At 31.0% G+C, this 16,783-nt stretch overlaps 2 protein-coding genes and 1 long non-coding RNA gene across 4 annotated transcripts in view; 1 reads left to right on the top strand and 2 right to left on the bottom strand.

Annotated features, from left to right (window-relative positions):
- Positions 1 to 2,882: 2,882 nt before the first annotated feature.
- Positions 2,883 to 3,806, bottom strand: LOC111088712. The gene is made up of 3 exons (XR_002613147.1): positions 3,792 to 3,806; positions 3,426 to 3,757; positions 2,883 to 2,962 (listed from the first exon to the last, which is right to left on the bottom strand). It is a non-coding gene; the product is annotated as an uncharacterized LOC111088712 (long non-coding RNA).
- A 312-nt stretch (positions 3,807 to 4,118) lies between these two features.
- Positions 4,119 to 4,809, bottom strand: LOC106470898 (glucose-6-phosphatase-like). Its single transcript, XM_013931475.2, has 2 exons — positions 4,263 to 4,809; positions 4,119 to 4,164 (listed from the first exon to the last, which is right to left on the bottom strand). Exons 1-2 carry the CDS (start codon positions 4,760 to 4,762, stop codon positions 4,149 to 4,151), a joined length of 516 nt encoding a protein of 171 aa, XP_013786929.2. The 5' UTR covers positions 4,763 to 4,809; the 3' UTR covers positions 4,119 to 4,148.
- Positions 4,810 to 9,874: 5,065 nt separating this feature from the next.
- The window catches only part of LOC106470900 (centrin-3-like), a 9,728-nt gene continuing 2,819 nt past the window's right edge, over positions 9,875 to 16,783 (top strand). Inside the window, exons 1-4 of one of the 2 annotated variants that reach the window (XM_013931477.2) lie at positions 9,875 to 9,937; positions 11,206 to 11,366; positions 13,431 to 13,551; positions 14,743 to 14,934. In XM_013931477.2, coding sequence (XP_013786931.1) covers positions 11,244 to 11,366; positions 13,431 to 13,551; positions 14,743 to 14,934 — 436 coding nt within the window. In that variant the 5' untranslated portion in view covers positions 9,875 to 9,937; positions 11,206 to 11,243. Of the gene's footprint in view, positions 9,938 to 10,459; positions 11,367 to 13,430; positions 13,552 to 14,742; positions 14,935 to 16,783 lie in introns of those variants that run through there. The other variant, XM_022399535.1, reaches the window with a different exon arrangement.

The following is a 16,783-nucleotide window of genomic DNA, read 5'->3' as shown; positions in this document are numbered from 1 at the left end:
TGTTTTGTTTACTCGGAACGACCTTGTTAATATCGACGTGCTATTTTGTTTATAACAATCGTGAATTTTCACCTTCTCTACTTCACTGATTTGTTAAAAAATACAATATAATCAGGATGATTTTTAAACACAACGTAAGCATCTTTTTAGGTTCAGATCATAAACTGACTGTTCTTTTGTCAAAGTGACCACAAGTACTAATACTTGGAGATGCATAAAATGTGATTGGATTTAAATATATTTAACGCGAATATGAAATATACTGATTTGAATCGAAGAACTGATAAAACAAACGCTTTTATTTAAGACATACCTAATATATTTCTTAGTTTACTATATGTGTTTACCTCGAACTTGCTTTGTTGTGACCCCGAGAACTTAAGTTTCTTGTTGACTAGAAATAACAGGTTGATATGATGTAAAAGATATACATTACATTATGACGATAATAGTTCGAAATAAATAGATGGCCAGTTGACCGAAAAGAACAAGCGTGGAGTAAACAGTATATAAATCGACGTCATACGATGCTCACACAACAAATATACTGTTTCAACCAATAAAAAACTCCAACGCTGGTCACACCAGAAGGGAAGCCAATCACTTGCTCTGGTTCTTATATGAGATATGTCAAAGTTTACTAAAAAATTAAAAAATGACAAGGCCTCAGCAACAGTACATCGTTATACTCGGGTTGTCTTTCTAGCTTGTTTTGCTCGAAATTCTGGCCGTGCGTCATCAAAAACTCGTAAACATCTTATTGGTCAGTGGTTTCCAACTATATAAAGGCGGGATAGCAGCTTGGTGTTCAATACACATCGCAGACAAGACGAAGAGAATTGTGAGAATCTACTACCAACTTCCAACTAATAACCAGAAGATATTGTGGTGTAACAGGTAAGAAAAATATGTGTTTTTTTTTAAACTTAAGCCTACTATCGTATACAGCAAACTTAAGACTGCCTCAAATTTTATTGAAACATTTGGAACTAGCCTTTAAATGTATTTAACTAATAGATCGTGTAAGTCAGGTAACGTCCGATATGAGTTATTAATATATAAATGTAATTATTTAATATCATAATAAGTTGGATTAATTACTCAGAAACACATTCGATACGCATCAGTAGCTTTTTGTGATACATCAATCCTTTTAAATGTATAAAATGTATAGATCATTGCAATACTAAATTAATTACAAAGTATCCATTTAAATCTGCTCGAAATGTATTTCCCAATAAGACAATTCATAGAAACTTACCTTTCAAAACCAGAATAACTTTGTATGGAACTAGAGTCCTCCGCCACCATGTCTGGATAAAACCTTCCTGACTTGATTTTTGAAATAACAAGTCATGTTTTACTCACCTAATTTTGTCATCTGACGTAAATAAATATATTCTAATTAGTGAGGAGTAACATTAAGGAGAAAGAACATGCTTTTGTAAGACTTCATAAAATAATAGATCTTTTTCTTCTTTATATTCATGGTCATTTGGAACATACAAAAGCATCAGACATAACACATACAAATTTTTTAGAAATCTGGAAAATAACTTAATTTTGAAGCGTGCTACTACGATTCTTTATTTTTTCTTGATGGGTTAAACAATTTTAAGTTCATGAATTAAACATAACTTTGGAAATATATTTTACAATACTAACTTGTTTTATTGTTGTTTTTGAAGTTAAGCAAAAGCTATACAAGGGGCTATCTGTGCACTGCCCACCACGGGTATCGAAACCCGAATTCTAGCGTTGTAAGTACGGAGACATTCCGCTGTGCTACTGAGGGGGGGGCAATAATAACTTTTAATGAAGTTTACAATTCAGTTTTGGTTTTTATCACGTGAAAAAAGTAGATTAAAATGGTTACATTAAAGTAGTTTCAATTATTATTTACAATATTACAAATACTTAAAACCAATGTATATATTTATTTATTTATTTTCTTCTTCAGAATTTGTGAACACCTACACCAGAAAATCTTTACCGTCTCTCAGATACTATGGATTTGATTTACGAAAACAGCGTTTCTGCAATTCAGACCTTACAGACACGGTGAGAATCATTTTGTTCCTGTTTTGCAGTTCGTAAACACCCAGTACATATTTCTAACATAGTGATAGCACTTATCTTTTTGAAAAATCATATTATTTTGAAATATATGCATCTTTCGCACAGATTTGAAAAGGAATTTAGGAGTATTGTATTCCTTTTTGTTGATTCCAATATCTTACGAATATATATCGTCATTTCAGATTTCAGCAACAGAAAAGTGTATTTTTCACTATTTCGAATATTGGCGATCCTCGATATGCTTTCCTCTTTTACGCACCACTTGTCTTCTCGTTGGACCGTAAGATAGGAACAAAGTTAATGTGGGTTAGCATCATTGCTGAGTGGTCCAACCAGGTTTTGAAATGGTAAGTTTTATTATCACTTTCTTCTAATAGTACTAAAAAAATCTATCTGCAGTTTCCAGTCAGAGTCTCAAACATTTATCTTGTAATCATATTTACAAAAGATAAAACAGAAAATTGTTTGGTAGTAAACAAAAGTACGCATATGAGGTCATATAAAAAATATGAATGTTTTTCTTAATTTTCAAATTAACTACTTTTCTATTTTTTGTACTTTTTGTTGAGAACGTTACTTATCCTCTTTATTTTAAAATCTTACTCTAAAACTACTAACACTTTATAATTTTCTGACTCAATTTTCAAAAATATTTTGCAACATTGCATTCGAAACAACGTGACAGTAAACTTGATATGTTTCTAATCTGCTTCATTCTCGTTAGTTAACATTAGAACCTCGCTTTTTTAAAAGAAATTAACCATTCACTGGTCAGTGTCAACTACTTACTGGTTTTTTCTTACAGGTGCAGATTTTTCCAAGAAAGCTGTGATAAGGATGTACCATACCGCTGCAGAAACCATAGCATGACCTGATGGACTGCCTAAAAATAAAAACATACTTATTAAAATTACACCTCAAATTTACAAGAATATAACAAAAAGTTTACTACGTTCGTATATTTGCCGTGTCAAATAAACAAATATTACAATGAAATATACATTTTAAACAAGTACTGTTTCTAGAAAAGAAAAGAGATGAAAAAACTGTTGATTTGTTTAAATGTGTTTCTGAGTCATTAGCCAAATTTATATTATCAAATTTAAATTTGGAATAATAATATATATATGTCCAAAAGAAGTGGTGACACAGTCTATAATATCATAACACTATATATTCTTTTTTTTCAATTTAAATTTCATCTTCTGTTTCCCTAGGCAGTTATTTAGTAATTGATTACTACATAAAAAGAGAGCATACGATGACAACTGATCTGTGTAAAACACTGGGTACAATAATCATGAATATAAGAAAACTAACGGAATTGTAATGAAAATGTGCCGTACCTGGACCTGTCTCACATGTCATGAAGTATTGTTGAATGGCTGGCGTGTTGGAGCCAGTTTTGTTGTAAACTTGTGTTTCGTATATCCACCAGTAGGGGCGTTCTCCATGTAATACCCTAAAAAAACCTGATAGTATTCAAATACTAAAAACAGTTCTTAAATAATGATCTTCATAGAATAATATTACACTAACTTACTTGTTTTGGAATGAAATGATTATTAATTATCTCACTTGTAAAATAGTTGAATTTTTTTTCTTTCAGATAAAACATATAGTTAAATGTCTTCTTAAAACTTTACTCCAGTCGCAAATATATAAATAAGGTTTCGAACTTTACAAAACTTTGTAAACAAATCTATGCAAACTTTAACCTAACACACAATCAATTTATACAATAAACAATTAAATATATATATTTTCAAAATATGTTTTAAAGCTACTTCACTTCCTTTTAATAAACATTTCTCGTCTGATTATTAAGGTAATATTTTATTTAAATAAGTAGTCAACTAATACGTTCAACTAACCGATAATCATTCCCAGTAAGCACTGGTGAGGGAAGTGTGCAGCTAGGTACACTCGAGACAGACTGACCACACAGAGCAGGATCGTGTACATTGACCAGCTTATAGATGCTAACAAGCTCGTGCTATACAGATGGGGAAAAAATCTCAAATGAGGTCAAAGTTTACAAAAAGCAGCACGAGCTAACATTTCTTCTATTAATTATTTACTAAACATTTAAATGTTTACACAAATGTGATAAAATTTTGTCTTCTTCAGATTTAGTGGTTATTTTCCTACAAATCAATTAACAATCACAACAAAAACCTTCTTTCCAATGCTGCTTTCTCTTGTCCACACCTCTAACAATGACTGGCCAAACTCTGGACACGATGTAAGGAACCATGGCAATCATCAAGAATGGTAGGATGGTGTTAGCGACGAATGCTGAGAAGTAAAAGAAGCCGATATTAAACTTTGCCAGGGGAACTCTCTCGGACAATTTAGCTACTCCAATAGCCAAAATGGCGGATGTTATTTTCATACCCGAAGAGAATGGAACTTCACTGGCTTTCTTGTTAAATGCAGAGTTGAGACCAAGGCCCATACCCAACATGAAACCACAATAACGCATCATCGAGAAGAAAGGAGTAGTATCCAGGTGAATGTACTCTTGTTTGGCGCACCATTTCACAGCTCTGTCCATTGACCAGAGAGGATTCAACCCCAAAACACGTAAAACACCATAGGTCGCCATGGCACTGCCCAGAAGCCCAAAGGTAGCGATGATATAATGTTTCAGTTTTAAACTCTCCAGGGAAATTTTGTTCATGGTGATAGCAAGACCACAACCTGTATTGAAAAGAAACAAATGAGAATTTAGCAACTAATTAATCGTAGCATGGTTTCGTCATCTGCATTATTCCACTTTCAAGACTCATCAACTGCCATTGCATTGACATCATAATGTACATAAAATATCATTTTTTACCAGAATATTTTAACAGACAATTGAAGAAGATAATATACTTCTTAATTACAAGATAGCTGGTCGTCTTACCGCTGGTATAATCTGTGAAAACAAAACATAAAACAGCGTTAATGAGTGAACCAAGACTGTTGGATCGTAAGAGTCTGTTATAAATCTGTACTTTGTTTTTGCAAGTGTCTATTACAGTCATTATTTATCACTGATAGGTGAAGCGGGAGAAATTTTACTTTAGATATTTATTACTAATATTTTTTTTGTATAAATCTGAAAAACGTCTCTGTAAATACAAAGAACAAAGTTTAATTTTAAGAATATATTATAGATGAAAATATAAACTATCTTTCTTAATTGAATGCGATAGCAGTAATAGGATGGCAACAGTTTTAATCCTCTACGTAGAACGTTTATGCAGATTAAGCGTTACAACTGTACATATGTGTTATGTGTGAAATTGTTATTATTAGATGTAAAATAAAATGGTAAAGAAAGTCAGTTTTGTAATTAGTGACCTGCTATATTCTAGAATATCAACATAATTTTCGTTTAATACTTGTTTGAAATACTATGTTAGTAATAAAAGTGTTTTGGAAGATTCTTTGATCTTTGTCACAAATTTTTAACAACTGGTGGACAACGTTAAACATAGGTAACTTAGTAGAATGCTTTCAGATCCAGATAACGTGTTGAATCAAAAAAAAAATCTCGTTATGGTCTTCATGGAAAAATTTACAAGACAATTTCGTCATCAAACTTTTGTCATGTATTGAGAAGGATTTAAATGTAATTACCACATTTTTGTATCAGGCTGTACTTAATAACAATGTATAATATTTATATATTAGTAATTACTTTATGAAAGTAAGGATGAGCAAATTTATCGAAGAGAAACGTTAGCTTTCAATATAGTAATTTCTTACTTGTTACTAAGATAAGAAATATATTATTATAATAAGAAAACGTGATCTAGGTGAGATATGAACCAGTTAAAAAAGCATACATAAGTATTGACAGGTGCATAGTTTTAATTCGAATCTCTTGGATTTGTATTAAACTTGCTTATACATTATTTATTGCATATTATACCATAATCTGAATTTCCCTTGACATAAATTAATTAAAAAACCTGAAAAAATACACGTTTCCTGGTTCAGATGTGCCTTTACATAAAAAACTTAGCGTTACGTATAGAGAGTTCACATGTATATTTGTGTAGTGTGTGTGTAATTAATTATTCGTTATTAAATAACTCTTTAAAATATTTAACCGCCAAAGAAAACGAACTTCCATAGCACTAAATTTAATTGTATCATCTATTATTGTATTAAATGTTACTTATGCGTTACTGAGACGGTTTTTATCTGAAAAAAAGGGATACGAATCAACATCAGGTAGCAAAGAAAAGAGAGAGAGACAATATTTTCGAAACTGAAAACTTTTTCAATGATTCAATTCGTACTATATTTTGACATAATATTTATTTATTTTAAAAGTATTGCCCCAGTGGCTCAGCGGAAAGTCTGTAGGCTTACGCTGGACGTTTTATCCAACAAGCAAAATGGATGACTCGGCATGGCCAGGTAGTTAGGGCGCTTGACTCGCAGTCTGGGGGCGTTATAATGTAACAACTATTCGTTGGTAAAAGAGTAGCCCAAGAGTTGGCGGTGGGTGACTAGCTGCCTTCCCTCTAGTCTTTCAATGCTAAATTAAGGACGGCTAGCGTAGGTAGACCTCGTGTAGCTTTGCGCGAAATTCAAACCAAATTGAGCAGTTGCTCAGGGCTCACCACCGTGCGTTGCGAATATAATAACAAACCAGTTTTTAAAAAAAGAAATATATATATTTCTTTTTTTATTTCGCTAATTTTTTAATGCTAATCAATTTAGTTTATCAAATTGTATGTTATTTTCTTAAAAGCAAGGGAGGGACACTAGTTTATACTTTGCCCAGTGCCTTAACTTTCCTCTGAGACTTATGACGCTAAAAACCGGGTTTCGATACCTGTGGTGGGCAGAGCACAGATAGCTCATTGTGTAGCTTTGTGCTTACCAACTATCAATCCATATCTTTAAAATAATTTGTATTTATTGCAAAGCTACTAAGAGCCGAGGTCAGAAACCACTATAGTTGAGATATAGTTGTCCCTAATTGTCAACTACTGATCAGAGGAAAGGCAGCCGTCAGCCGTATTCGCGGCCACAAAGGTTTTTTCTATCTTTGAATCGAATAAAGAGAGTGACTGTCACGCTTATAACGCACTTTCAGCTGAAAATGGCAAGCGTGTTCAGGGACATCGCGGCACGAACCTTGAACCTTTCTATCCGCAACCTGGCCAGTAACCACTAGGATCCCTTTTACAAGCTATTGGCAGCTTATGTCTCCATTGTGTAACGTACATTTTAGATAATAAATATAAATCATTGTACAGCAAACTATGCTCGATACTTTTATACTTGATTTTCCCGATGTACATTCGAAAGGATTAGCTATAAGATATCAGTTTTTAATGTTGACTATTTGTGGATGTATCAATATACTATGTTAAATGGAATTCTATATGAATAACTTTCTCTCAGATAAAATATTGAGAGAGATTTTATAATATACTTATTATTTGTATGTACGCAGAATGCTACACAGAAGGCGGTCAGCGGTTAATTTAATGAATGACGTTGCTAAAATCCTGGATTTGATTCTCCGCGGCGGACTGAGTGCAGATAGCCCATTATGTAGCTTTGTGCTAAAACAACAACAGCATAAGGTTACCTGCGCTATGCTCACCACGAATGCCAAGCCTCCATTTTTAGCGAAAAAGCCCTCAAGCTTCCCGATGAGCTACTGGGTCTCACAGATTTTATAATTTCAGTTTTCTAGATAACCCTCCCATCCTTAATATAAATAAATAAATACACACACACATATTCCACCCTTCCTAAGTTTTTAATTTACTTTTGTACATATCTAGTATAGTGGGGTTTGATACTCAAAGTGATCACAAAACAAATAGCCTATTGTGTAACTTTGTGCATAAAACCAACCAACCAAACAAATCATTGTTTCAGTCCTACAATTTTTAATGTTGAATTAAAACATTGGTATCTCTGAAATGTATTTGCTTCTTTTTTGGAGGACAGCATTTCCTTATACCAGCGAATGGCATTATTAGATTGTACCCTAACAGATGAAGATATTATAACAGAACATAATGTTTAGGGCCAACAAGGGACCTACTGGTCCATCTCGGCTGTCACATCCTCTAAACTAAACTATTATAAATTTTTAAAAATCTTAAAGCTAGTCCTTATCATTCATATAGTTATCAAACTTTCTCTTAAACTCACGTAAATTTACTGTCTCCACAACATTTTCAACAAACCTTCTATTTTTTTTATTCCTCACTTGCACAGTGGTACGTCTGTGGACTTACAACACTAGAAACCGGGTTTCTATACCACTGTTGGGCAGAGCACAGATAGCCCATTGTGCAATTTTGTGCTTAACTTCAAAAACAAACATCATACATCCTTTTTGATGTCCTAATTTCCTGTTTGACCAACTGTCTTGATCTTTCAAATCTCCTAGTCAATTTAAATTTCTTAAATTATGCATCAGAACAGATGATTATAATGTGTTAAAACAGTTAGATGAATTACAATTTTTCACCTAAACCTTATTTCAAACAATACTAAGATATGGGTAATAATATACTTTCAAGTATTAATCAAAATTGTAACATTATTTTTCAATAAAAATAATTAATTATAATTTGTTAATTTTATGATTAAAAATAAAGGTGCGGCGATACAACGATACGAGTATCGTATCCCGAAGTCGTGATACAATTGTATTGATACATCGTCCGATACGGTTTATGTATCTTCATGAAATTGGTTAGTTGTTTTGAATTTCGCGCAAAACTACATGAGGGCTATCTGCGCTAGCCGTCCTTAATTTAGCAGTGTAAGATTAGAGGGAAGGCAGCTAGTCATCCACCGCCAACACTTAGGCTACTCTTTTACCAACGAATAGTGGGATTGTCCATCACATTATAACGCTCCCATGGCTGAAAGGGCGAGCATGTTTGGCGTGACGAGGATTCGAACCCGCAGATTGCGAGTCGAGTGCCCTAACCACCTGGCCATGCCGGGCCATTCACGAAATTTGGCAAGCTTTCAGTAAACATTATAGGTCTTTTGTACAGTTTGTTTGAAGTTATGCACAAAGCTACACAATGAGCTATCTGTGCTCTGCCTACCACGGGTATCAAAACCCAGATTATAGCGTTGTAAGTCCGCAGACATACCGTTGTGCCACTGGGGGGCGTTTTGTAAAAAAAATCTGAATTCCTAGTAAAATATTTTTGCTTAAAAATAATTATTCAATAAAGGAAGATGAGTATTGAGTACTACATGTTGTTTTCATTTTTTTTTATCAAAAACATTACATGTAAAGTAACATAACAAATTACCAATAACAAAATTGATAGACAAATATTAACTTCTTTTTTCTTCTCTTGCTAGCTGCCATTTAGTTGATCAAACCTGAGAATTTGAAAAAAAAGCACTCTAAAGTTTGAAGCACTTAAATAAGACAATGTTAGTAATATATATAATAAATTATAGACAAGACTGTCAAACTTTGTAACAAACCGTTGGTAAAACTTTTGTATCTCGATAGGTGTCATATCGATTACTATGATGAGATACGCACTCCTACTTAAAATTGATTTAAATAATATTTGTTTGTTTTAAAAAATCCATGTTGTTATAATTTAATCACAACATTTTGCTGAATTATAAAATATTCTTAAGGATGGCAAAATTAAGGGGAAAATTTTAATTTTTTTATTTAAAGCACTCAGGGAATCACAGCAGTAATTGGTAGGGTTTAAAAGCAGTGTTGGTAGTATTTTTGTTTAAATTTTGTGTGTGTATGACTAGTGAAAATTTATCACCAGATGGCACTATGGTTATTTCAAAACAAGGAGAGGGTAGATGTGGATCAGCGTAACTTGTATTTGTAAGCTCTAGTTTAAGACTTAATTATTTGTGTAGATTATACAGTTATATTGAACTTATTTTACTTTTTAACATGTTTTATTAGACCATAAATTTAAAGTATAGATACATGTTATAAATAACGTTAGACCTCGTTAGACTTAGTTTAAATTTAATACTAACAATAGTAATACTAATACAATCGTTATGATTAAGGATATTTCACTCTATTACTGTTAGTATTTGTCTATAGTAATTAATTTAGTATTTTATTTTTAATTTTAAAACCTTAGTCTTAGTATAAATTCTACCACAATGTCTATTTAATGTTATCTAAACAAGTGTAAGCGATAGAAGTGCAAGTTAATCATAAAAATAATATATATATATATATATATATATATATTTAAGTTTCAAATGTTATCGTGAAAGTCAGTGAAAATTTAATAAAATCTTGGTTTAGAAGTAAACGATTTCTTTTAAAATTCTTGTTGTTAATTATGAAGATCATTGTGATAATAAACATAAAATTATATTCTATCTGGTAGAATTTTAATAATCATATTCAAAAATAATTCAAAATATTTATTTGTACAGGTTCCCATAAAAATTGACATTGTTGTATCTTATGTTGAAAAAAAAGTTGTCAACTATTTTATGTTGTGAAAGACTAAGAGCTAAAAACAGGATACTGGTGTTGATTATTCAAAGTAATATCAAATGATTTCTTATTTGATTTTCTACTTCTAAAATGTGTTATTTTTTAGCGTGATATAAAATTATAAATAAATGATGCTATATTTTCTGCTTATAAAAGGCATGTATATGTGTGAATATTTTTAAGACGGTGCTTAAAAACTCATAGGAATCAATGGTAATGTTATTATTGTGAAACCATACATGTAGCTTGTGCAAAGTGGGCAGCACATGTATTTGATTTAAGGCAAGTGCCCATGTCACTGTGAGCTTATCATTTTCAGAATGTTTTTGTTGCAAAAACTGTGGACAGTTATGTATTTTTCAATTTTGCATTGATACACATAACAGTTTTAATTTTCTGCTCAAGTCTGAAATGAGATTGTGCATTTTGAGTGTGTGCTTAATAGGAAATTTGAATTGTATACATTTTGAACTGTAATGGATTTATATAATTTTAGTTTTAATATACATTTAAGTACATTTTTAAAGTCAGGTCTGATGTTAATAAAGTATTTCTTATTATCAGGATATTTATGAAGCAGGTGCTTGCAAGTTTCCACTATCTTTCAGTTTTATTGTTATATTCTATAGATATTTGAATATTCATATCACATTTCATATCTATTTGAATGATGGACTCTCGGGTCAAGAAGAGGAGGACTTTGCCAGATGCTCGAAAGCAAGAGATCCGGGAAGCTTTTGACCTGTTTGACAGTGATCAAGATACTTTTTTAAGTTACTATGAATGCAAGGTGATGGCAGTTTTTTTTTATCAACTGTTTTATATAAGAGTGTAAGAAAAAATATAAACGGTCATTGAACCTATTTGTCAAAAAAAAAGCAAAACTACTTATTAAAAAGAAGTAAAAGGACCTAAAACTAGTTCATTTCTGAATGCCTTAACTGACACAAAAAGTTCATCTTTTTTTTTTTTCGATAAACCACAACCATCAGGTAATGATGAAAGTATACATACTGTAATTTTTAAGGTAGTAAGTGTATTATCGTAAAAATTGGCAAACTTTTAGCAAACATTACAATTCTTTTGTAAAGGAAAAACCAAATTTTTTCATTTAATATTTCTACTAAAGAATTGTCTGTGAATTTATAATCGTAGCTTGACTAAGGCTGACTAGTCTGAGAGAAAGGGGATTTTCATGTTAAGATTTCATTTTTCATATTTCTTTTGTATAATCTATAGAACCTCCTAAATGAATATCAGAAGTTTTTCAATAAAACTATATTTTATCTGTTATATTCTTTACTCTAACAATATACAAGCTTGGTCCATTTGACCAACCTTATAAGCACCACAAAGAAAAGAAATAAATGAAGATTTGTTTTCTTTCTGTGACTTTAGATTGAAACAGAAAAATTCCAGTTACTTATCTTAAACAGCTAAATTTACACCTGTTTTCATTTCATTTTATTGTTTTTTGAACTCGGTCTTACTACTAAATCTGTGGTATAAAATGACAAACCACTTAGTGACAGTATAGCTGAAGTTATAGTAAACAAAGTATTGAACTACGTAAAACATGAAGAGCTTGTGTGCACATACTCGACTGAGAAATTTGTGATTAATTTTTCTTATCTTACCTAATAAGTTTCTAATTTTTACATTTTAGTTATATTTATAACAATAAATAAAAAATGTAGATAAAATAAAACAAGAAATTTGGTACTTATATGTGGGTCTTATACTTTTTGTGCTCAATGTCTTGATAAAAGTTAACATTAGTTTTTGGTATGATTGTTGTTAGTATTTTACTGAATTACTATTTATTTCAAATATTCAACTTATAATATAAAATAATAACACTTGTAAAGAATACAATGTCCTATAAGTATGATAACTTACTTGACTTTCCTAAGATATAAAGTGTATCTAAATAATTCCCTTACCATGTTTGAGATGAACTCAACAACAGCAACTGTGAATCTATAGGACAAATAATTCAAAATCTGTTGTTAGAATGAACTAGAATTATTTGTCATTCAGTAAATTAAAAACACATGACACTTGTTTGCTCCAATTTGCTCATCTAAACATCCTTTCTACTCTTATTTGAACTTCTGACTTTTAATAGAAATTATAGTTGCAATATAGATAAGGTTGAAACATCTCTAAATTTATAGCCTCCAATTGCCTTGATTTACAGAGAAATAAACTACAAAATCAAGCCCATTTACCATGCCTTCTTATCAAATACTGTATTTCAAAAAATATTAAAAATTCTCTAACATTTGCTATTACGTTATTTTTAACCAATAGCAAAATGCGTAGAAGTGAAGATTGAGAATTTATTTAATTATTCCCTTTTGAAATTAAGAAGTTAAAGTTTATATAATATTAGAGCATGATTTATTAACTGCATTTTATTGCTAATTTTCTTGACATATATTGTTGGTATTGTGACGTGTACTTTTACCTACCCATATTGAGAGGGTGAAAAATATTGATCAGAAATCTTTAGATTTTATGAACAGTCACACCTAAGTCCTTTTATTTTTTTATAACACAAAAATCCTTTTGTATAAGTAAGTCCTTCTAAAATTTCAGTACAATTAATGTTAAGTGCTTCATATGATTGCTAGTACAAGTAGCTTATTTCTTCTTAAGGAAATAGTCAGTTCTAGTTTTGTGATCAAACACAACTAACTGAGTTCAGTAGTTTGAAGTCTTGTCAGACCTTATCAGTGTGCCTAAGCTAACGATAAGAAATGTCACACAGTAAACTCAAGTAATAAAAATAGTTATTAATCTTTGTATGCAATGTGTATGCAATTTAATATGAATTTTCTTTTAAATTTAGGTTGCCATGAGAGCTTTAGGGTTTGATGTCAAGAAGGGGGAAGTGTTGAAAATAATCCGCCAATATAAGATAGATGACAAGGATATTGATAAAATTTCTTATAGTGACTTTGAAGAAGTAGGTTAGTGAGTTTTGTTTTTAAAACATTTACAAGCTGTGGGATCTGGATGCACACAGTATTCAATGGAGTATTTTAGTAATTATTAATACTGAAAAAATAACACCATATTAAATAAATTGTTTGTAATGGAAAAGTAATAACCAACAAAAAAAAAAACCCACCTTTCTTGACGTTCAGATCATAAAATCAGATTTAATCAATATCTTTAAGTGTCAGATGTAATTTAAGATAATGTAAATGAAGTTCCTTCTTTAACTTAACCCTTTAGAAACAGGTATATCAAAGTGTGTATTTTATGCCGTTTTTACAGTTATATTCAAAATTTAATTGAACTACTTTATTTTTTATATATTCTAATAAACTTGACATCAAAACAGTTTATAATTCATATTTTAATATTATATAAGCTTTAATTTCTTAAGTTCAAAAATAAATATTTAAATAAATTCTCATTTATTTTATTAAAAAGCTTGCCCAATTTAGTGAAGATACACTTACTACATTAAAAGTTATAGTTTCATGGTTACTTGGTGGTTGTAAGGTTGGTCGATCAGCCAATAGGGCTATTGTAAAAAGAAAACTGGAAGAAACAATAAACATAGTAAAGCTGTAATTAGTTTCTAATGGCTTAGGAAATATTTACTTGTTGAACCAAACTAATCAAATAAATTGTTTCTTCTAAGGTTTAGTTTCATGCTAAAACCAAAGGCTTATTTTCAAATGAACAAGTAGAAAAATGAAAATAAATAATAAGACTTTAAAGCTTATATGAGAATTGTATACCTTTACTTGTGAAGGACTGCACTGTAGAGGATGATACAGATTATGGAGAGCCTTAATATGTTGTTTACTGGAATGGAATGTTTCTATTAAAATTTACTTAGTAAAAAATAAAGAAGATAGTTGTGGAAAGAACTTTTAAAAATGAATGAAAATACTCAAAATGAGGCCCATAAACAGAAGTAAGCTTTTTACCTTCAGCTATCTTGACTTCTTTTGGGAGCCAAACTTAACTATTGAATCAGCAAATATCTGTAGCAAGACTCAAAAAATAACTTTTTCAAACTGGAAAGTTACTCTGAAAATCACAAAATTCTGAGTGAAGCAGTTTGAAACAGAATTTTATAATAAGAGAAATATTCAAGATATACTTAAATAACATTATACCTTTCTTTTTTTTTCATGTTTCAGTTACAGATTGGATGTTGAACAGAGATCCGAAGGAGGAAATGCTGAAAGCTTTTCGCTTGTTTGACGAAGATGAAACAGGAAAAATTTCTTTCCGTAACTTAAAGAGAGTGGCTCGTGAACTAGGAGAAGACATTAGTGAGGAGGAGCTTCATGCTATGATTGATGAGTTTGATGTGGATGGAGATGGAGAAAGTAAGTAAAAAAACAATATGATGATTGCATGATATTTTTTTCATCAATTCCTCAAGTGGAATTTGATATTAACCGAGACCATGAATTTTCTTGTTATATCTCTCAGATTTGTTCTTTTAAAGTGATACAGGTACGTGTACTTTCTTTCTAGCCTTTGTGGGAACTGAGCAGAAGATAGTGTGGTCTTGAAAACAGTATTGTCAGAGAATGTAATAAAAACAGGTTATAATTAACTTGTAGGATGATGATTCTCTTTCAGTTCTTAAAAGATGAGGGAAAAAATCCATCTGCGATAGTGAGCAGAGAAAATAATGGTTTCTTGTCAAAAGTCTTATTGGTCTTTGTAATCTTACATAAAATGTTTTTTTTTACTTTGTATCAGTTTCTCAATAACTTTTATATATACTTTCCATAACTGTTATTTTGTAATTTTATTTGCCTGATTTAATTTCTCATAAATTCAAAGTCTGCTGAAGTATCACAATAAAACCAGAAATTTATTTCACTTTTCTTTCGCTCCTATCTGATACAGATATTAAACTTGGAACTTAAGAGTTTAGATATTGTAACCTAGCCATCCCGAAAAACTGTTGCTTTCTTTTTTTTGTTTTACTGGAAACCTATATAGAGGTCAGTTAAGAGTAGTGTTTCAAATGATGATCAATTTTAAAATAAATGTTTAGCCATTCTTACTACTTTAAAAAGAATCATCCTTCACCAGCTTGTACTGATTGATATACAGTGTAATGTCTCCTATGTTTCATGGAGTGATAATACTATTCTTATAATGAACTGCAAAAAACAATAATATTTTCAGTAAAGGAGCATTAATGGAGTTTAATGCTATGAATGCCTAAAATATTTACATCTGCAGTAGAAACACATGCAGGAAGATCTCACCATACTCTGGGGTTGCTTACTGCATAACCTTATTTGAAAGCTAAAGGTGCATGTGAAGAACAGTAAACATTTAAGAACTTTGCACTTTGTTTTAGAGTGCAGGTTTACTTTAAACAGTGTGTTTTAGAAGTTTCTGTAACATTATTTTTTTTGTAAGGTATTTAGTAGTAGAGGACTCATGCTGGCTCTTTGCTGGTCTCCATTGAGCTTTGAAGTTAGTTTTTTTTTAAATTAACTTTGGAAAAAGTAAATGATATTGGGAAAAAAATAGCCTTTTAAACATATATTAAGTGTATCATGATGACATGCCTTATAACAATTTACACTAAGCCCTAATTTTCCAATAAACAGTGGTACTTTAATCCTCTCCAGACAGGTCACATGTCAAAGGCCATGTCATCACATTTGTTGAACTCGCATTCAAAATTTTATTGAACTACTATTTCATGAATTTATGTCAGTAAGTTTGGTATCAAACTGTAGATTATAATTCAAATTTTAGTGTTATACATTATTTAATTTCTTAATATAAAAGTACATATTAAAAAAAAACACGGTTAAACATCGATTTTTGTGTGTGTCATAGTATGTTGAATGGAGCACTGGTTCAGATTAGATGTTTGTGGTGTTGAAATACTAAGTCTATAGTTTCGTACAAATTAGGAACTCAAATTACCGATATTGACAAGCTAGAATATCAAATAAGAACCTCATAGATTTTCTAAGATATCACTCATGTACTGAGTCAAACACAGTGGCCCTGCTCATCTCTTTCCATTTTTGGAAACTGCCCCTCATAGACACTTACTTCAATATATGACATGTGAATAAACAATTGAAAGTTCAGAATGTCCCCCTAGTGGCTTTCTCAGCCATTTTCATGTGTTAGAATGCCATCTCATTCTTTCGAATCAAGATTTCAAGGAGGTAGGTTGTGTCTTTAGTCTGG

This window comes from Limulus polyphemus, unplaced genomic scaffold (assembly GCF_000517525.1).
Source record: "Limulus polyphemus unplaced genomic scaffold, Limulus_polyphemus-2.1.2 Scaffold4277, whole genome shotgun sequence".
Classification (NCBI taxonomy): Eukaryota; Metazoa; Arthropoda; class Merostomata; order Xiphosura; family Limulidae; genus Limulus; species Limulus polyphemus.
This window is presented reverse-complemented; position numbering and strand designations above follow the sequence as displayed.

Excerpts from the sequence above, each read along its gene's own strand:
- LOC106470898 (XM_013931475.2), bottom strand. The coding sequence starts at position 4,762 with ATGAACAAAATTTCCCTGGAGAGTTTAAAACTGAAACATTATATCATC.